Genomic DNA, 22,158 nt, shown 5'->3' on the forward strand with positions numbered 1-22,158 from the left:
GTTGGACTGTGAAGGCTGAGCACCGAAGAATTGATGCTTTTGAACTGTGGTGTTGGAGAAGACTCTTGAGAGTCTCTTGGACTGCAAGGAGATCCAACCAGTCCATTCTGAAGGAGATCAGCCCTGGGATTTCTTTGGAAGGAATGATGCTAAAGCTGAAACTCCAGTACTTTGGCCACCTGATGTGAAGAGCTGACTCATTGGAAAAGACTCTGATGCTGGGAGGGATTGAGGGCAGGAGGAGAAGGGGATGACAGAGGATGGTTGGCATCACTGACTCGATGGACGTGAGTTTGCGTGAACTCCGGGAGTTGTTGATGGACAGGGAGGCCTGGCGTGCTGCGATTCATGGGGTCACAAAAAGTCGGACATGACTGAGCGACTCAACTGAACTGAACTAATAGAATGGAATAATAAGGAGGAGTTTAAAGATGAGATAGTCCTACATGTACTGATTCTGATATGGAATGATCTTGAAGATAAATTAAGTGGGAAAAAAACAACAGCATTTTTGGATGCCATTACATCCGTATTTATATCCATATAATAATTTATCAAGTTGTATATACATTGATTTTGGATGAATTCATAAGTAACTGTTAAAAGCATGCCTCTTAAGAAGAGTAATTAAGTAGCTAAAGACAAGAATGTGGTAAAAACTTTCACCATATTCCATTTCACCTGTTTTCAGTTTTGTACTACATGGGCTTCCCTGGTGGCTCAGATGGTAAAGCGTCTGTCTGCAATGCAGGGGACCCAGGTTCGATCCCTGGGTTGGGAAGGTCTGCTGGAGAAGGAAATGGCAGCCCACTCCAGTATTCTTGCCTGGAAAATCCCATGGATGGTGGAGCCTGGTAGGCTACCGTCTGTGAGGTCACAAAGAGTCGGACACGACTGAGTGATTGTACTACATACATGTACATAAAAATAAAATTATACAATTACATGAACTATTAAATGTTTTATTGCTTTTATCCAAAGTTGCAAACATTTCTAAACAAAAGTTATCAAGGAAAATGTACAATTCTTACATGTGTAATACAATACAATTCTTTTATGTGTAATATATATGTAATATATGTAAGATATATCAAATATATCTCAAAGTTGTTTTGGGAATGTATATTACCTGCTTTACTGAATGCTGGCTGTAGTGGAGAAGGGGTATAATGTCTTCCTTTTTCAACTGAAGTTTCATAAGGAGGTGATTCTGTAGTCCTTTGCGTATTGCTCTTAAGAACCATTTTTACAATCTTTTTAGTGAAAACAAAATATAAGCCTAAGCAACATTTCTTTCTTAGTAGCTCACATGAGAATTAGAGAACTCTGGAAATGGTTTCTGAAAGAACAGGAAGAGTTACAGAACAGAACTGGGAAATATGCAAATTATAACTCAGTCTCCATTTTTAAAATACAAAACTTTCGTACCATTAAACAAGATGAACTCTACAATAACAAGAACAGAAGAGATTTCTCTTTTAAAGAATCTTCCTTTTTTTTCTTATTAGCATTTTAAAAAAGGGAATGCCTTTTCTGACTTCTAATTTTGAGAAATACTTTCCTTTTTTTCTAAAAGGAGGCAATGCCCTGTATCTGTAGTCACTTTATTTACAAAAGCCTTCTGAAAAAGAAGATTATCTTCTTTCAGCAAAGCTTCTAAGTAAGCATCAATCTGCTCCAGGTCTCCGGATGGACCACCCTGGAAAAGAGAGGCAGCAGTCATAATTGGGGAAGAAGCTACGGGGTTGAGCCCGGTTGTCTGGGTGACCTTGGACCAGTCTTCCCCATAAATCATGTAGCAACAAAACCCAGTTTGCATCTGAATAATGCTTTTAACCTTTTGAAATGATTTTGCATTTAATCTCATTTTATGTTCACAAGTGGTTAGGACCTTGGATCTTTTTCTTTTTCCTCTTCTTCTGTAGTGGAGGTTGTTTAACTGTGGTCTTTTTTTTCCCCTTTGATTTAATTACTTGTCATATTCCTAAAGCCCCCACTCATCTCATTTTTATCTGTGTGTGTGTATTACAGGTTCTTCTCTTCCATCTTAAAATTCATGAATTTTGAGCCTTAGAGGCAAAACAGATGGGTAGGCAAATTCTGACTTCTCTGTTTCTCCTTTTTTCTCTGCAGCATCTTTCCCCATAGCCTTGGGCTTGCTGCCCTGATCTGTCCCCCTTTCCCTTTCTCTGTCTCTTTCTCTCAGTAGTCTATTGGGATAATCTCAAGCTCTCCTTTCCTGAGTTTCTTGATCCATAAACAGTTGGACAAATGCTCCCTCTTTCCCTAAATCTCAGTCCCCCAGGCCCGACCTGGCCCGATCAACTTGCTCTCCAACTGAGCTCATGGATAGGAGAATTTTTAGCGAGGACCTATCAGGAATAATCCCGATGTTATCACTGTTTCCAAGTATCTGGCACTACCACAGTTTCTCCATCCCTCATCTGGTTCCATTAAATGTGTTGTCTGCTTTGTTCCATTTGCCCTAGATTTGTTCAGTCCTCTAACAAGTCTGCACTATACCACATCCCAGCTTTGTAACTAGGACCCTGTTTCTGCAAATGGATTTCCATGATGCTGATATTCACTAGGATTTCAAAATATTCACAGACTCTGAGGCAAGCCCTGTGTAACCCTTTCTGACACTAACAGCTCTCAACCTGTTCCGTCTGGTCTAATTCCCTGGCTCCTGCTTTCTACCCAGCAGGCCAGACTTCCTCCTAGGACTCCAGGTTGGTTCTTGTCCTCAGCTTCTTCACGATTTGCCCCAACAGACTGCTCCAGGTCCATTTAACCTCTCGTCTCTGCTCTATTCCATGGTACTTGTTCAGGCAGAGGCAGGGAAAATGGCAATTTCAAGTAGGGAAAGCAGGAGCCCTTTGAGCACCTCTCCAATGACACTGGATAAAGCATTTCACATTATGCGGCTAAAGCCCTTCACCTCTTTACTAAACTTTGTGAATAAAACAAATTAAGTTAGTGCTGATATAATTACTTTGGTTACTTTGAGGAAACCCAGGGTCTGACACAGAAAGAAGAGTAAACTAGTATTCTTTCATTTATTTTTTCCTAGCTGAACAGATTTGCTATTATGAGACCCAATAGTTTTTATGAATTTTCTTGATAGAGAGAGGTATTCTATTACTGTGATGAAGAACTTGGGTCTCTACAGTTTTTCTTGTTAGTGAAACAACAGACATCACTGAAACCCTACCGTGTGTGGACCCAGTTCACCAGCAAGGCCGTGCTCCAGGCCGAACTCTCTGTGGGAGACAGCTCCTGCCTTCTCACCCTGCATGGCCCAGGAAGGACCCGTCTCCTGTCCCAGACTCAGGGCCGATGTCTGAATTTTCTGTGCAGCCCAAGACAATTTTCTCCCCCTTCAGGCCCTGTTCCGTATATTTTTAAAGCAGGTTCTATGATATCTAAGGATCTTCCAGGTTACCATGACAATGAACTGAGCCAAAGGCTGGCTGTGAAGCAGCCCCGAGAGCGTGCCGGTGTCCACCCATAGTGCTGGGGAAGCAATGGGATGTGCGGTGCTGAGTGTACGATGCCAAGTTGCTCCAGACACAGACCTGCCCTGAGGGCCTCTACAAAGCTCTCTGAACCCCTCTTAGGGATCTTTCCTAGGGGTCCCACTCAACAACCTTTGTTTACACCCCAAGAAAAGCTGAGCAACACAGACATAGTTCCTGGGCTCACTGCTGATTTCTCAATTTATTTTTTAGCATCTACAGAGAGACCTTTTCAACACTGGCTATATATATTTGAATTTTTGATATATTCTCCCCAGCATTTCTGTATACTGTAATCAAAGACAGACTGTTCCTTACTGACCCAATCTATCACAGAAGCCCAATTCTTCATGTATTTAAATATATAAAAAACAAACAAGAGGAACAGTAATTCATACTTACATGATATTTCCTGATTTCTCTAACCTCGCTTCTAAGATTAGAAAAGTCTGTTTTTTAACCTATATATTAGGATAAAAATTAAAACGTTTTGTTGTCTGAAAATTTTTTTTTTTAAATTCCTACTAGAAATAAGCTATTGAGAAGGCAGAATAATCGAAATATATCAACAGCCCAAAGCTTCTAATTTTTTTTAAGGGAAAAAATAATAGGCCTTTTAACAGTGTTCTAACTTATTCTTTTAAAGCTCATTTATTTGTGATTTCCAGGTCTTAGGGAGAGTGAGGGCTACACTAAGTGACCTGTCCACTCAGTAAGTGGACGATGATGTCAGGAGAGGAAGCCACCCCACGGCTCTCTCCACAGCATGTGTTCCTACTACTCAAACAACACTTAACTACTTACCAGTTGAAGCTTCTGCAATAATACTGCCAGTTTTACACGAAGCTTATTCAGTTTATCTTCAGTAAGTTTTCTCTTTTTTTCACATTGTCCCAGAGATACTTCATTAACCACTGCTCTTTTGTTTGCATCGCAGATAACAGACTGAATCCTTCTCTTTAGTTTTTTTTCATATTGGACCATGTAAACATCACAGATCTGGGAATGTTTTTAAAACAGTTTTAGCATATTTTAAAAATATTACTTTCCCCTTCATATCACAATTCTACACATCTGTCCCTATATGTATGTACTCTGGGTAGTCTACGTTTAAGATACACTGATCCCTTAAGGAACTGACAATCTGATGGAAGAGGAAGAGGAAGAGAAAGGAGGAAAAATGTACAACAGTCTAGTAACTATGGTATGAGCAGGCACACCAGGGTTGGCTCAGAAACCCTTGCTTTGAAATGAAGAAGAAACTGAATAATGGTTGGATTTGTTCTCCCAACAGGGCTACATATTCTTCAGGGCACCAAGGGACAGGCGCCTGTGCCCCCTCTCCATAGCACAAAGCCAGCAACTTGGGGTTTCTAGACAGATTAGGTATTGTCTATGACTCAAATCTGTAGCATCTGAAAAACACAGAAGCTACAATAAGAGGAATTCCTAGTTTGTCACTCTCCTTGGGTTGTTTAGTGTGATGTAAAGACTATGGTTATCTACTAACATGTATGACCTTTGCTGATTCAAGAGCCTTGGTTATTTTCCAGGAGCTCGTATTTATTATGCCTGAGGCACTTACAGAGCAGAGAGAAGGCATGGAGCAGCAAACGCTTCAATTTCAAAATGACATTAACTGCCTATATCAACATTTTGAGGAGGCCAGGGGGTATTTTGAGAAAAGAGATATAGGGCAAATTCTGTTTTGACAAACATTTGAATGTTTCTGCAATAAGGAGGTTTCTGTGTTCTAACATGCTGGGTTGCCAGGAAAATTGTAAGGTAGCCGTGTCTGTTTTCCACCACACTCACTGCATACGCAGGCTCTTGCCCAGCGCTGTCCATGTTATCTCCTTTCAGTACTCCTTGACCTCACACACAATTCTCCTTTTTCTATAAAATTCTTTAAACAAACAAACATCCCTAAGCACACTGAATTCTGTTTAATAGTCACTGACTACTTCCTAAATTCAAGGCACTGAATTTTATAATAGGTGATGAAGAGATATACAAGGTTCAGTCTTTGCCCTCGACAACCTTCTAGTCTACAGAATAAGAGAATACAAGTATGTGAATATTGTATCTTACAGGAGAAAATGTACTGTGCCCCAAGTACGGCACAGATATTACTAGAGTTGAGAGGAGGGTGCGGAGTCTCCATTAAACTGAAGAGCATTAAAGTCCTGACTTAAGGTACTTGAGTTAGGTTGACATCAGTCATTTACCCCCAAAGGTAAACTTCCATGTGCTATTAACTGAGGGAATATTTGGGAGTGGGGACCCAAATACCACTCCAAAGTGGCAAACATTGGCCATATATACACCTGTTTACACACATACATACACTCACATATATCCTGTGTGGTATTAAAGGAGAGACTTCATTGTGAGATCTATAGATTGCCATGTAAGGAAACCTTAGATGTTTTAGAGACTTACATTGCCTGGATGTTTGTGTGAGGGCACGAGGAATTAGACTCTGAAATCCTTGACCTGGCTTTCCCTCTTCTTACCTCACTTCCTAAATTCTAGCCCTCGATCTTCCTGGTATACAGGAAGGTATACCAAGCTCTCTCTTGTCACAGGCCCTCTTGCACTTGCTGCTTTCTTTGTTCAGTAAATTCAGCTCCAGGTCTACACAAGGCTCCTTCCTGGCCTCAACCAGTATTAAAACACGGCTCAGATATTCCTTGCTCTCTGTATCTGAAATAGCCTCCCCTTCCCCAACACACCAAGACTGTCTATCCCCTGGGCTTACACAATTATTTTATAGCACATCACACTGTATATTTATTTATGTCTTAGTTAAGTGTGTATTATCTATCTTTCCCTCTGGAATGTAACCTCAGTGTAAAAAAAACGAAAACTGGTTTCATGCACCTTTATTTCCAATGCCATAGGACACTAAACAGTAAAGAGCTGGGACAGCAGATGTTCAGCATTCACCAGCAAGGGGTTTTCATGCATGCGGGCCAATCCTGCCTTGAAAAACAGGCTACGTTCTGAGATCTTGGAGGGGAAGCCATTTTTGAAAATCCTTCCTTCAACCTACAAGAAGCTGATGGCTTAAAACTAAGGCCACCACCACCTCCTCCAGGAAGCATCAGAGGCACTTCCGGTGGAGGCTTCTGTCAAATCTAGGAAGTGAGATCTCCCACGGAGAGCAGGGTAAATAATTCAACACAGTGGGAATAATGACGGCAGAGTTATAGACAGTTCAGAAGTCAGCAGCCAATTACAGTTCTTAGTTTTCAGAACTTTAGAATTTACAGCTTTTGCCATCCTGAACAATAGCCAGGAAACACTTTCTTATAAAAGGCAACAACAATAATAAAACAAACTAAAATAGATAAAATTAAAAAGAAATACAGAATACGAAAAACAATTATTACTTAGAAACATAATAGTATTGCTCATCAGCAATAAAAAGAAATACGCAACTGTTATACTTAATGGATTTGAAGGGAATTTCATTGATGAATAAAGCCACTTGTAAAACGACACCTACTCTATGATTCCGTTTCACTAACATTCCTCAAATGACAAAACTATAGAGATGGATAACAGCTTGGTGGTTGCCTGGGGTGAGGGCTGTTTGTGTGTGTGGCATGTGACTATAGCTGGCTAACACAGGGAGATCTTTGTGGTAATGGGAGTTTGTATCCTTACAGTGGTGCTGGTTACACAAATCCACACACATGACAAAATGAGATACACATTCTACCAATTTCAATTTCCTGGTTTTGATATTGCATTATAATTATATAATTATGAAAAATAAGCATTGGGAAAAATTGGATGAAGGGTACATGGGACCTCTCTACCAGTCTATAATTTGCTGTGTATCTATAATTAATTTTAAGTTCAAAAGACAGCACTGTTAATGCAGTATAGCTTTAAGAATGTTTATACAGCACACTATATTCAAAATCATATTCAGTCTCTCAAAGTTCACTATTTTGTAACCAGCGAACTATATTTCCTTCAAAGGCTACTGGCCAACTTAGCCAGTTTCTTGATTTATGCTTCTTTCTTTCTCAGGCTAACATCTCCACGAGGTTTCTATAAAAGGTGACAATTTTGACAACTTTTAAAGCTCAATGTAAAAGGACTTCTGGCTGTTTTAACATTTTAATTAAGGTGGGTATAGAATTGTAACAGGATGAGAGGCTTAGTTCTGCTGGTTAAACTCACTCTTGTAGAGGTATTTGTGGTGGATCAAAAATGGAATTCTTCCAAACCCTATTAATTCAGGATAGAATTAGGATTTGAAAGAAAGGATATTCAACTGAGATTTAATTTTCTGCCTTGAATTTAAAAAGTCAGAGCTCTGGCAGCTCTGGAGCTCCAGAATCCTAACAAGTTTGCACAAAGTAAGGCAGGCCTACAAGATCTATAGATTTTTGTCCTCTGTTTATAAGAATATGCACGTGTTTGTGCAGGCAGACACTGCAGCAGAAATAATCAACTTTGATTCAATGCATGTTAGTAAGGTCCAGATGCATCAAAGGTTCTTATTGATGCCTCTAGAATATGAGAGGATTGCTAATTTCAAGGATTCTATAATCTAATTGGGGATAAAATAAAATACAAGAAACTACTGTTATATAAGGCAGAAAATTTAATTAATGCTAAAATAGAGTTTTAAGGTTCTCTCAGAACACAGAAGTCAAGATTAGTTAGTTTCATATGGAGAGACTAAGGTAGGCTTGAGATAGAAGGCAGCATTGGCTAAGCGCTAGAGACAGCTGTGGACTGGGGAAATGGGAAAGACTATTTGGGGGGGATAGCATGGGCAAAGGCTCAGAGGCTTCCCAGTGTAGTAGGCTGGGGAAATTCCATTTTGGATGGAGCAGATGGCTTGCAAAACGAAAGAATGAAAGATGGAAGTTCAGGTTGGGTTACGCAGGACCACCAATGCTGTTATGAATCAGCTGCTGTTCTAGTAGTTACGGAAATTGCTGATGCAGTCAGGGCAAGGTGACCAAAGAAGTTTGTAACTACCAGGGGTCCTCTCTTCATTAAACATACATATCTTAGAGCAAGGTGCATAGTTATCCCCTAACAGATTTCAACAAATGATTTTAATATTAATAGTTTTTATAACCATGCACTTAAGGCTACCAGACATTAACAAATTCCCTAAGATCAGTTTCATGGGAGGAAACTCATGATTTCAATTGTTCTGTATTTTGCTTGTGATCTCAGTTTCAAAAGGAACTCATGGTCTCCTGACCCTTTATTTGCTTTGCTTCTTTGAATCCCACTTGCCCTGAACATTAAGAGGATTCTGCTGCTGTTGCTGCTAATTCACTTCAGTCGTGTCTGACTCTGTGCGACCACATAGACGGCAGCCCACCAGGCTCCCCTGTCCCTGGGATTCTCCAAGCAAGAGCACTGGAGTGGGTTGCCATTTCCTTCTCCAATTCATGAAAGTGAAAAGTGAAAGTGAAGTCACTCAGTCGTGTGTGACTCTTAGCAACCCCATGGACTGCAGCCCACCAGGCTCCTCTGTCCATGGGATTTTCCAGGCAAGAGTACTGGAGTGGGGTGCCATTGCCTATTCATCCTCTATTAATATCTTGAATAAACAGTTATTCAGTCTGGCCTCCAAGACCCAACAACTTGGCTCCACTATCAAGTGTAGACACTGAAAAAATATCATTTAGAACAGATATGAAGGACACGTATATACCTGGATATGCTGAGATGTATGACAAACTAATTCATAGAAAATTTCTAAGTTTTACAGTGTAAATATTTAAAACAGAGTTCCCTAACCAACAGATAAAGATCCGTTGAGAGATCCAGGAGCCTTACTGGCAATTTGTTAAGCTGGCTACCACAGACTTGGGACAATTCCTGGTGGGACACTGAGCAACCTGCCTACCACATGCCCTCCCCACACCGTATCTTACTGTCAGTATCTCCCCATATAGTCGTCCTGTAATGTCAAGGTGGCTAGTAAGTAAACAAGAATCTTTTATACCAATAGGCTGAGAAGCTGTAGTATACCTGTTGTTGTTGCTGTTCAGTCATTAAGTCATGTCCAACTCTTTGGAACCACATGGACTGTATAGCCCACCAGGCTCCTCTGTCCATGGGATTTCCCAGGCAAGAATACTGGAGTGGGTTACCATTGCCTTCTCCAGGGGATCTTCCAGACTAGAGGTTGAACCCATGTCTCCTACATAGCAGGAGGGTTCTTAACCACTGAGTCACCTGAGAAGCCTGTAATATACCTACTACAAGTAATACTTGAAAATTCTCTAAGGATGAACTGTTACAGTCTGGATAAGAATGAGATGGAAGAAAGTGGGGTCGTGAAAAGAGCTCTGCAGTGGGACAAATCTGGGTTCCAACCCTGAATCTACTACTTACTTGCATCATGACATTGGAATGTTATCTTTCTGATTCTCCATTTCCCTATTACTAACATGGAGACAGTGGCACCTACCTTCCAGGTGTTGTGAGAGTTAAATGAGGCAACATAAGTAAAAGCCTAGTTTAGTGCCTGGCACTAGTGACTCTTAGTCAATCACAGGGTTAGATTCACTGATGAAAATATTAGTACTGTGCTAGAATAAGATAAAAAATATGTTGGATAAAAAGGCTGTCTTTTATTCTAATTAGGAAACGCTGACAGCTAAGTCTTCATGCTGAAAGTGTTCAATTGCAGCTTTCTCAAAAAAACATTATCTAGAAAATAAATTCATTTTTCAGTTGAACAATGATGAGAAAATAAGAGTTACAATATTCCTTCATTTCCAGTTGCTTATCACAGGCCAGCAGACGCTCAGGGAGAGACATCAGAGGCAAATATATCAACAGGGGTATTACGTTTAGACACACCCTAAAATCCAAACACTTTGTGACATAGCCTTTTTAGAAGAAATCTAGATTAGGTTCAAATTTTCATTTCGTCTGCCTAGTTACATGCTTCGGGGAACTTACTTCCCAATTCTATTTCATTTATAAAACATGAATATTCAAATGTACTCCATTCCCTACAAAAGGGGTAAGGAGATGCCTCTGCTTATAGTTATACTGAACACAACTTCAAGGAGCATGCTTCACCTCCCAGTCTTTATAGATTTTCATGTTATTATGACAGCTTTCCAGAAGACGGTTGTAAACATAAGCACTTGGAAGAAGATGCTAGTATGTGTGCTAGTGATGGAGCTGGGACACCTGTTGGAGCAAACACAGGTGAAGTGTCAGTGGGGTCCAAACATCTCAACGTTGATCCTGGTGCCATGGAAAGTTCTAGACTGTTGTGGCCTCCATGAAGTATCTGGGAACTTCCACGGTGGCACTGGCTCCAGTGCTAATCCCTTGTATTGGCTGGGCCAAGTTCACACCTTGCAATCTCAGTTCCCTTGAGTGTGAATTAAGGAAGTTGAGGGCATATGATTTTGAGGTATTTCTCCAGTAGAGCCAAAGGACTCTATGGACTCTCTTCCCCTCCCCCACCAAGGGAATCTTTAAGAACTAGATACAGAGTATTCTAAGAAAACTGTAAAAAAAAAAAAAAAAAGGCATCTGCTGAGATAAAGATGATAATGAAATACACCAAAAAATACCAGTGATCTCTGAATGGTTGGGACTAAGGATGAATTTCTTAAAATTTCTTTTAATTTCTTTTATTGCCATTAACTATTGAGCTACTTCAAATCCTAAAAGATGATGCTGTAAAAGTGCTGCACTCAATACGTCAGCAAATTTGGAAAACTCAGCAGTGGCCACAGGACTGGAAAAGGTCAGTTTTCATTCCAATCCCAAAGAAAGGCAATGCCAAAGAGTGCTCAGACTACTGCACAATTGCACTCATCTCATATGCTAGGACGGAGAAGGCAATGGCACCCCATTCCAGTACTCTTTCTTGGAAAATCCCATGGACAGAGGACCCTGGTGGGCTGCAGTCCATGGGGTTGCGAAGAGTTGGACACGACTGAGCGACTTCACTTTCACGTTTCACTTTTATGCACTGGAGAAGGAAATGGCAACCTACTCCAGTGTTCTTGCCTGGAGAATCCCAGGGACGGAGGAGCCTGGTGGGCTGCCGTCTATGGGGTCGCACAGAGACTGAAGCGACTTAGCAGCAACAGCAGCAGCAGCATATGCTGGCAAAGTAATGCTCAAAATTCTCGAAGCCAGGCTTCAGCAATACGTGAACCGTGAACTTCCAGATGTTCAAGCTCATTTTAGAAGAGGCAGAGGAGCCAGAGATCAAATTGCCAACATCTGTTGGATCATCAAAAAAGCAAGAGAGTTCCAGAAAAAACATCTATTTCTTCTTTATTGACTGTGCCAAAGCCTTTGACTGTGTGGATCACCACAAACTGTGGAAAATTCTGAAAGAGACTGGAATACCAAACCACCTGACCTGCCTCTTGAGAAACCTGTATGCAGGTCAGGAAGCAACAGTTAGAACTGGACATGGAACAACAGACTGGTTCCAAATAGGAAAAGGAGTACGTCAAGGCTGTATATTGTCACCCTGCTTATTTAACTTCTATGCAGAGTACATCATGAGAAATGCTGGGCTGGAGGAAGCACAAGCTGGAATCAAGATTGCCGGGAGAAATATCAATAACTTCAGATATGCAGATGGCACTATCCTTATGGCAGAAAGTGAAGAGGAACTAAAGAGCCTCTTGATGAAAGTGAAAGAGAAGAGTGAAAAAGTTGGCTTCAAGCTCAACATTCAGCAAACTAAGATCATGGCATCTGGTCTCATCACTTTATGGCAAATAGATGGGGAAACAGTGGAAATAGTGGCTGACTTTATTTTTGGGGGCTCCAAAATCACTGCAGATGGTGACTGCAGCCATGAAATTAGAAGACGCTTACTCCTTGGAAGGAAAGTTATGACCAACCTAGATAGCATATTAAAAAGCAGAGATATTACTTTGTCAACAAAGGTTCGTCTAGTCAAGGCTATGGTTTTTCCAGTAGTCATGTATGGATGTGACAGTTGGACTATTAAAAAAGCTGAGCACTGAAGAATTGATGCTTTTAAACTGTGGTGTTGGAGAAGATTCTTGAGAGTCCCTTGGACTGCAAGGAGATCCAACCAGTCCATCCTAAAGGAGATCAGTCCTGGTTGTTCATTGGAAGGACTGATGTTGAAGCTGAAACTCCAATACTTTGGCCACCTGATGAGAAGGGCTGACTCATTTGAAAAGACCCTGATGCTGGGAAATATTGAGGGCAGGAGGAGAAGTGGATGACAGAGGATGAGATGGTTGGATGGCATCACCGACTCAATGGACATGAGTTTGGGTAAACTCCGGGAGTTGGTGACGGACAGGGAGGCCTGGCTTGCTGTGGTTCATGGGGTCGCAAAGAGTCAGACACAACTGAGTGACTGATCTGAAATGAACTAATAGCCACTTTTAAAATAGAAAGATCATAAACCCAAAAAAACCTGATAGAATTTTAAAAACCCAGAGAGATATCATATTGTCCAAAATAAGGACGTTAACACACAAATGATTTCTGATTTAACATAGTGTATCAAAGATTCAATGACTCTATTTCTTAAAGACTCTGAATGTCATATTTCCTGCTCAAAATATAGTCCAATTCCAAGTGTTTCATAAGCGGTATGGTTTGGAAACATTTACATCTTTAAAATTCAAAAAGATGTTGCTTTGTGACATCTGATATGCTACACATTAATCTAAGTCTTGATAAATGAATGCAAATTTGATTTTCTTTCAAATGTAACATTTGGAAATGTGTATTATTTCTCCTTTGGAATACAGGATCATTTAGAATATAAATGACTACACTGAAAGGAAGCTTACCTGGTTGAAACACATTTTCAGCTTTTTGTTTGTCTGTTCTGGGCACTGCTCCAGCTGTTTTCATAAATGATAACAGAACAGGATATTAACTTTTAGAGAATGAGCTGTCTACAGCTGAGTTACAGCGTGTAAGTATCTAGTAGTATAAACAAAGCATCAAAGCCTAGAACTTGCCAATATTGGTACTATGGGTTTTTTAAGTCCAAGTCGAATTAAATTAATTACCTACAGTAGACCTCACTTCATTCTAAAAATTATTAAGATAGCTTACATTATATAATATGGTTTAAAAAATTTGCAAGTGAAAAGAAAATCAAGGAGAGGGAAAAGTAAATGATTAACAATAAATAAAGAAGTTGGAGTTAGGATATCATGGATGGGGACACAACAGAAATAATCTGGGGAGAGACACTGACACATGGGTCAGTATTTAAAGTTAGAGACTAGTTGAGGTTAGAAACATTTAGTAGAAGAAAGTGGTACAGGAACAAGCCCTCAGACATGCCAATGCCTAGCAAACAAATAGAGAAGAAGTTGCCAGCACAGAGGATGGCAGGGAGGGAAGCAGGAAAATGAAAATTTTGTGCTGTCATGGAAGTTACACAAAGAAAGTGCTCCAAGAAAGAAAGAGTGGTCAACTGCACTGATGTCTCCAAGAGGTCAGGTAAGAGAAGTGACTACTGCATTGGTCAGGAGAGTGGTCACTGGTAGCCTGACAAGACAGTCCCAGTGAAGTCGTGGGGTCAAGCTCCACGGGAGAGAATGAGGTGAGAGTAGATGGTGAAGAAGCAGAAACGATGATGCAGGACTTCATCCAGGATCAGATGAAGGCATGTGGCACCTCTGCAGATTATCATGTGGTGCTCTTTTCACTGATACGTTTTCACGTCCATCTATCTTTTCCACAAGCAACACCAGGCATGAGATTGGAGACGGAGCCCCCTAACCCTGTGTACCCAGTGGGCCTCCTCCAGCCCTGTGAGCAGCTCTGGTGGCCTCGGGCCCGCACCCCTCACTCAGCTTCAGCCCAGCCTGCTGGGACTCAGCAGCTCGGGGACTGCCCCCTGTGAGCCAGTGCCATGCTCATCCTGTGTGCCCCAGGGAGCTGCTGGTCAAAGTTTTCCTTCTCATCATATATAGTATTGCCACTGAGAGGAGACTGTGTAAATATGGATACAATGTTCCTCATCCTTCCCTGTGACGTCTTACTGATTCTAACCCAATCTTCTACTTGGCTCCTCATAAAAGGTGGCTGAGGGACAGTATCTAAGGAACAGGGACTATTTCTGGTGTAGGGAAGGAAGTCAAGGACTATGTCCTGTCTCTTTCAATCTCAGTGACCAACTACTCTCAGTCTGTACAATCTTCCCAGAGTTTAATTAAACTTTGGCCACATTAGTTTCCAATGCAGCTTTAATTCTCAGCCACCCACTTGGTATAAAATTCCTAATTCACTAAATCTATTCTAGGTAACCCTTTACCTCTTCACTGAAGATTCAATTCAGGGTATTATGTCATCTCAAAGTTTAAGAAAAGCCAGCTTACCTCAGAACATGCTGTAAGTTCCTCCAGAGATGCCTGGCCAAACTCTGATGGTAGCTGATACTCAGGAAAAAAATACAGAAGAATCTCCCTAGGAACGTAAGCACAGTAGAGAGGGGAATACACCAAGAAAAGAGACGCAGCACTCATCTGTCAAAAATAGATCTGTCTCCTGGGTTCTGTGAAATTATCTTGGCAAAGATAAACATTCATAACTGGCAAATAGTTTTTATCACTGGCGTCAAAGTGTTCTACAAAAGGCACTGACTTTTGTAGTGGGGACAGGGAAGTGGCTGTGCTGTAAAAGGGCAGCACGAAGAATCCTCTTGGGGATGGAAGTGTGTATCTTGGCTGTGTCAATGCCAAATATCCTAATTGTTATATTGTTCTATAGCTTTGCAAGATGTTACAAAACCAGATAAAGGGTACAGGGGACACCTCTGTATTATTTCTTACAACAGCACGTGAATCTGCATTTATCTTCAGATGTTGATTAAAGCAAGCAAGTATGAGCTCACAATACCCATCCCTAACCAAGCAGTCCAGAAGACCCTTGCACCTACTTGAATGTTCTCCCTGGCAGAGGTCCAAGGCAACACTGCAAATCTCCTGGAGGAAAAGAGGCTGACAATAGGCTGACTGATTTTTTCCTAAAAAATTCAAGGAATTTAACTCTCTGGAGTAATTTTTTAATCCAGGACTATTTCAAGAACTCATACATGGACCCAGCTTTTTCTAGACAGCAATGGTCATTGTTCTGACAGGTGTTTCATTTTGTCAAAAAGCAGCAGCACTCTGTCCTTCTAGTGTTATGACTTTTCTAGGATTAATCACATAAATGATACATATTTCATTCCTGGGAGAACAGGACATCTAGAAATTTACAGCTACATCTTAAAAGTGAATAATGTTTTATGTTGAAGTGTTCCAAGAACTTCCAAGGGATTTACAAATTTTTTTCAATTATAAAATAACTTGGCACACAAAGAAAAACATCTCTTATATAATTTACACTCCCAGTATTTTAAGTATATTATTGGTGGCAATATTCATTTGTAATTTTAAGGAGATTTAATCTAAAAAGTTAAAACTCCTTAGGATTTTTACACACATACAACACCTCAGAATTATTTGCCTGGCTAGTAAGAAGCTGAGTGGATAGGAGGCAAGATGAAATGGAGTTTCTGGGTATTTGAGCTGAGCAGAAATCAGATGGCATAGAAATAAAAGCTTCAACTAGACTCCCTGGGAAAGGGGGCCTGTGGTCAAGTTTATGGTGGGTTTGGTGAAGCAGAAGTGGTGAAAGGTTTTTAAACACAAACCACCCCTTTCCTTCCCTAAATCTAGTCTCCTCCCCTCCAATACGAACACAGGGTTGAAACCTCATCTATGCACTGGTCCTTTTCATGGTGGGTATAAATTCTTTTGGGTTTAGATTTAGAGCTAATCAGTAATCTTCCAAGGAAGTATTTCTAGAAAAACAAATATGTGGAGGTGGTGGCATGTGGTGGGTAGTGGGAGAGGGTAAAGGGGCAGGTTGGGGAGAGACAAAGTTCTGAATCAGTTCTGGATTATTCTCAATCTGTAAAATCTCTGCATCAAAATTTACATGAAACATCATTATAGTCTGAATAATGTCTCACACATGTGTACTAAAGACAGAGAGGTAAAGAGACAGACACACACACACACACAGAAAGATTATTTTAAAGTAAAACACTTTATATAAAGGTTTATGGAATCACTTGTTACAAATAGCTCTTGTCATGGTTGTATTTTCTCAGTATCCTCAAGCTCATTCATTCCACAGACATTTCCCAAACCTCTACTAAAACCCAGCCTGTATCTAGTGGCACTTTCCAGAGACTGGCATCATGCCCCCATGCTAGGAACCGAATATAATCTTATTACACTGAATTCAGCCTAGTAGAGAATGCAGACATTCTCTATGGAAGCAAACTATCCAATACAGTGTCACAGAGGCTAAAATGAGAATGCAGCCTCATGGTTACCTAAAGGAGGGGCCCAACCTTGTGCTTGGGAAGCCCCAAGGAAGGAAGAGCTGGAATTAGCCAGCTGGAGGGGCAGGGGGTTCAGCCTGTGAAAAAAGAATTGCAGGAAAAGAAATGCTGGAGAACTGAGTATTTTTTGATGGCATTGAGAGCCCTGGTCAGATTCAACCACTCTCTAAAGTGCTAAAAATGTGTTTAATGTTGCTATAGGCTTTATATACAAAACTTCATATAATACTTACGGAAGCTCTTTGATTGAGGATTTATTCCTACTTCAATCTCTCTGGTTCTCTAATTGTTAAGGACCCTCATCCCTACCCTGGGACTTCCCAGAGAGATCAGTGGTAAAGCATCTGTCTACCAACACAGGAGATGCAGGTGACATGGGTTCGATCCCCAGGTAAGGATGATCCCCTGGAAGCAGAAATGGAAACCCACTGCAGTATTCTTGCCAGGACAATCCCACGGACAGAGGAGCTTGGTGGGCTACAGTCCATGGGACCACTAAGAGTCAGACACAGCTGAGAAACTGAGCACAATCCCCACCCGACCTCCAGTCTCCTTCTCTGCCCCTCTCCCTCTGGGACCTCAGAATCTGGCTTTGTACCCTCTTCTCCGCATGGCTTCTGCTAAGTAGTTCTTCCCTTGGGGATTCTGTCCCATGAGACTGACAAAGAAAACAAATTATTAATATGCTGCTCCTGCGGTTTGCAAGTACAAACACACAGACCTTCACATTTTCCTTTTACTAAAAAATTAATTCAGGAAAACTGTTAGACACTACTGAACAGAGGGTAAGCAACCAACAATCACAAATGTAGGATCTGAATGTAGATGCTTAAGAGCTCTTAAAAATTCCTTTATTTATTGTCCTGAGTCCCTTTCTTCAACGATAATCTTCAATGACACCTTCTTTTGTTCCTGAGGATATATTTCATCAAACCTCTCTCCATCCTCAAACTTTAGGTTCCCTTTAAGACAGAGATAGTGATCCTCTAATCCACAGAAGGTCCCACAAGGAGGTGCTCAACACAAAACAATAGGAATAAAGTGGTGTCTGGAGTATCCAGGTGGATGCTGTGTATTTTGAGCGGGCTCATGAACTAAGTGGGCTTCCCTAGTAGTTCAGACAGTAAAGCATCCGCCTGCAATGCAGGAGACTCGGGTTCGATCCCTGGGTCGGGAAGATCCTCTGGAGAAGGAAATGGCACTCCAGTATCCTTGCCTGGAAATTCCATGGACAGAGGAGCCTGGCAGGCTAGAGTCCATGGGGTCACAAAGAGTCGGACACAACTGAGTGACTAACACACACACACGTGAACCGAGTGCTGCCATTCTTGGGGAGTCTTTGCACCAGGAATACCCCTTCTTCCCTTGGAGCATTTACTCATAGTTCTACCCTGAAACTTGATAATAAAATCAGGAATTTGTCTTTAATAACATTATCTCTCTTCTTGGAAGCTCAAGAAATAAGTATCCTAAAGATCCTTCAGAGCTTCTCATCTGTAAAATAGGGATAATGAAAGTATCTATTTATAGGGAGGTTGTAAAGTTTAAGTGAGTTAACATATGCAGAGCCCTTAGGACAGTGCCTGGCACATAGTAAGTAGATAAAAAATATTACTGTTGTCGTTGAAAGTGATCTGAGATTTGATACTGCTACAATATTTAGGATCTGACAAAATTCAGCAATCTGGATCTCAGTTTACCTTATTTACCTCTTACTAACTAACACAACTCAGGTGCACCCCATTATTTGAAAATACTTTAACATCCAGAAATATTATTCACTGCTCTTTACATTAATCCCCTTCAATTTAATTAAAAGTGTTCTTTGAAAATCTACTAATATATGTTAGACACGATGTGAAAGACTCAATCTGTTTTCAAAGGAGTTACTATATTTGCAGATTAAACAAATTAATACACATAAAACAAAAAATAATGCAAGATAGGAAAATGCTAAACTGAGCATAATCAGGTGATAAAATGGACAATAAGAACTACCATTTTTAATGGACGAGGCCCACTTAGTAGTGTTGAAAGGGATAAAAAAGATGTCACATTCAAAGTGACCCAAGTGGAGGGAACACTCCACACCCTGCAAAGGAACTGACTGCTCTCTCATCTGTGACCAGCAAGACAAGTCTGGTGGACAATCATGATTATAAAGAATATGGTGCCCTCCACACTGTAGACCGACCACCAAAACCTTCATGTCTGGAAGAATTTAACGTCTAGTTAACACAAGGACTAACATATGGACCAAACAATAGAACAGTGCAGTATAAGGAGGAAAAAAAGAAACATAACACAGAAGACAAGAAATTTTTCTTCACTGGTGAAATTTAAGAAAACACACTACATCTTGCTAAAGGCAAAAGAGAAAATCGGTAAGTGAGGAGCTCCTTTTATTCCAGTTAAAACCTTGTGTTGTGTACAATTCTTTCCCCAGTGAATATTTTTATAAAATAATCACCCCCCAAAAAATTCAAGCCAGTATAGAAAGGAGCTTATTTATTAATTCATTTGGCTTTCAGAGAATTCAGTTGATAATAGTATGATGATTTTAAGTACTAAAGATTCTGCATGTTCATTAGGGAGATGGTTTCTGGAAAATTTTAATTTTCTACTGATGCCTAATTATAGAACTGGATGCACCTTACACTCTTAATACTCTCAATCAGATCATCTCCTTTTTGATCACACGTAACTCATTAAAATGAACAGTAATGATACACTTAGATGCAGAACAAAAATTAGACAAGTAAAAAAATAAAGAAAATGATAATGTATAGTTGTACATCCAAACTCTACTACAATACAACCAGGGAAGTCTCTCCAGGCTTACAGTGTAGAGATAGCAAAGCACGTGTGGTATCTGTATGTGTGTATGTATTACAAAAAGTGTGTGTGTATATATGTAAGTCTGTACATCTGTATGTATGTGTGTGTGTATATGTGTGTGTGTGTGTGTGTGTGTGTGTGTATACACTGTGATTAAGAGGATGAAATTCCAAATCAGGGAGCCTGGACTCAAACACAGCCCTGTCCTTGGTAGCTGTGTAATTATATCTGTGACTTCAAGCATTACTTAGTTTCTATCTCCCTTTTTTTTTTTTTTTTTTGGCTATACCATGTAGCATGTGGGGCCTTAGTTGGATTGAGACCAGGCCCCCCTGTACTGGAAGCTCTGTGTCTTAACTACTGAACCACTAGGGAACTCCCTAGTTTCTCTTTTTCAGTTTAACTTTAAAAAAAAAATAGTTAAAAATAATATCAGCTTTGTAAGTTTGTGTAAGGAGCTAATGTATACAAACCACTTGAGTGAATGAATAAAATAAAATAATAATGATTTTTAAATGGTAGCTATTATTATCAAGAAGGCCTGGTTCACTTGAAGCAATGTTCCAGTCATTGGACATGTCATGTACATTGTCCATACATTTTAAAATAATATGCACATATTTATTCAGATGTACACAGGCATATTCATATATAATTTATTGTATACTATACCATGTCTTAGGGACCAATTGACATGCCTGAATCTTATAACTAGTAAGAATCCAGGATTCAAATTTATGGCTACCCAACATCAAAGATGAGGATCTTAAATAAAACTTCTGATCAAGTACTGACAGAAGGCAAGAAAATGGTTGGAGAATCCCATTCTTTAGGGACTATACTGTAGGCCATGGCAATATGACACTGACATCCACCATATCATTGGGTGATACTGGTACTGTCCTGAGGTGTGGTTTCCTTCTGTTCTATTCCCATGCTAGTACAAGCTTGCCAACCCAGGCAACATGCAGAGTTGGTGGTCATGACTTAGTGTTCAGGGATGCAGCACTCTGACTTCATTCCTTGGTCAACACCTTGTCACTGGGTTCCTACTGTCATTAGTGAAAATGTGTCCTGATACAAAGTCCAAAGTGGATCCACCTACATATAGCAAGAGCTTCCCTCTTTCACCTGGGGCAGGATAGGCATTAGATATATGTTCCTAAAGGAGAGCAGGTGGGCCTTAATGCTCATGTAGTATAGCCCCGTGGCCCTGGATGCTGCCACAGAGACTTCCCTAAAGCCCAGGGCAACTACAGAATGGCATCCATGTCTTCCAGTGGTTTGCAGTCTACTTTCATACACAGGACCCTAGACCCTGTCCTGGGCCTGAGTAGGGGCCCTGGCTCCCTATATATATGCCCTACCTCACCTTTCTCTTCCTACCTGTTTGCATTCTTTGGCAACTCTCTTCTTCAGGAAGACTGTGTCAGTCTCTGATAAGAAAGTCAGTGTCCTAAGGGAAAATACTATTCCAGCTAGAGCACAGTGTATGTTTCCTTCTGCTAAAAATCTCTTACCTTATCCAGGCTGCTCACAGTCTGTGAAGCCCAACCAAACCAATTGGCTGTACTAACTTAGTGGTGTTTCTGCTCCTGACCCCCACCCTCTCATATGACACCTATCTGAGGGCATTCTTCTGTATAGTAACTTCTTTGGCTTGATTGTGAAGCCCCTTATCTTTGGTCCCTACTTGGAAAATCTCTGAACTTTGAACTTTATGCTCATGTCTCCATCCTTGCCAGTAGTACAGATGTGAGACTTGGGCCATAAAGAAGGCTGAGCATCAAAAAATTGATGCTTTCACGTTGTAGTGCTGGAGACGACTCCTGAGAGTCCTTTGGATAGCATGGAGATCAAACCAGTCAATCCTAAAGGAGATCAACCCTGAATATTCATTGGAAGGACTGATGCTTAAGCTAAAGTTCCAATTTTTGGCCACTGGATGTGAAGTGCTGACTGACTGGAAAAGACTCTGATGCTTAGAAAGACTGAGGGCAGGAGGAGAAGGGGGCAACAGAGGGTGAGATGATTGGATGGCATTACCAGCTCAATGGGCATGAATCTGAACAAATTCCAGGAGGAGGCCATGGCAACTCATTCCAGTATTCTTGCCTGGAGAATCCCACAGACAGAGAAGTCTGGTAGGGTACAGTCCATAGGGTCTCAAAGAGTTGGACACAACACAGCGACTGAACAACAACTCCATCCTTTGAGAACTGAGATCCAGACATTTAAATCCCTCATTAACCATGCCCACGAATAATAAGATTCTACACTGAAGCAAAAAGTAAAACTTAATTTCTTTCAATAAGTTCAGTATCTAAAGCTACAAAAAAGACTTCTTAGAAGGCCATAATGTCATTAGGGTCTTCAGTTCAGTCGTGTCCAACTTTCTGCGACCCCATGAATCGTAGCACACCA

At 40.7% G+C, this 22,158-nt stretch overlaps 1 protein-coding gene across 1 annotated transcript in view; it reads right to left on the reverse strand.

Moving 5' to 3' along the window:
• Positions 1 to 980: 980 nt before the first annotated feature.
• Positions 981 to 22,158, reverse strand: part of MORC1 (MORC family CW-type zinc finger 1) — a 159,697-nt gene continuing 138,519 nt past the window's right edge. Inside the window, exons 24-27 of the mRNA XM_061428205.1 lie at positions 14,879 to 14,966; positions 13,334 to 13,387; positions 4,323 to 4,517; positions 981 to 1,699 (exon numbers count right to left, since the gene is read on the reverse strand). Of these exons, the coding sequence (XP_061284189.1) occupies positions 1,541 to 1,699; positions 4,323 to 4,517; positions 13,334 to 13,387; positions 14,879 to 14,966 (496 nt within the window). The 3' untranslated portion in view covers positions 981 to 1,540. The remainder of the gene's footprint in view (positions 1,700 to 4,322; positions 4,518 to 13,333; positions 13,388 to 14,878; positions 14,967 to 22,158) is intronic.

The sequence above is a fragment of the Bos javanicus genome, chromosome 1 (assembly GCF_032452875.1).
Source record: "Bos javanicus breed banteng chromosome 1, ARS-OSU_banteng_1.0, whole genome shotgun sequence".
Lineage (NCBI taxonomy): Eukaryota > Metazoa > Chordata > Mammalia > Artiodactyla > Bovidae > Bos > Bos javanicus.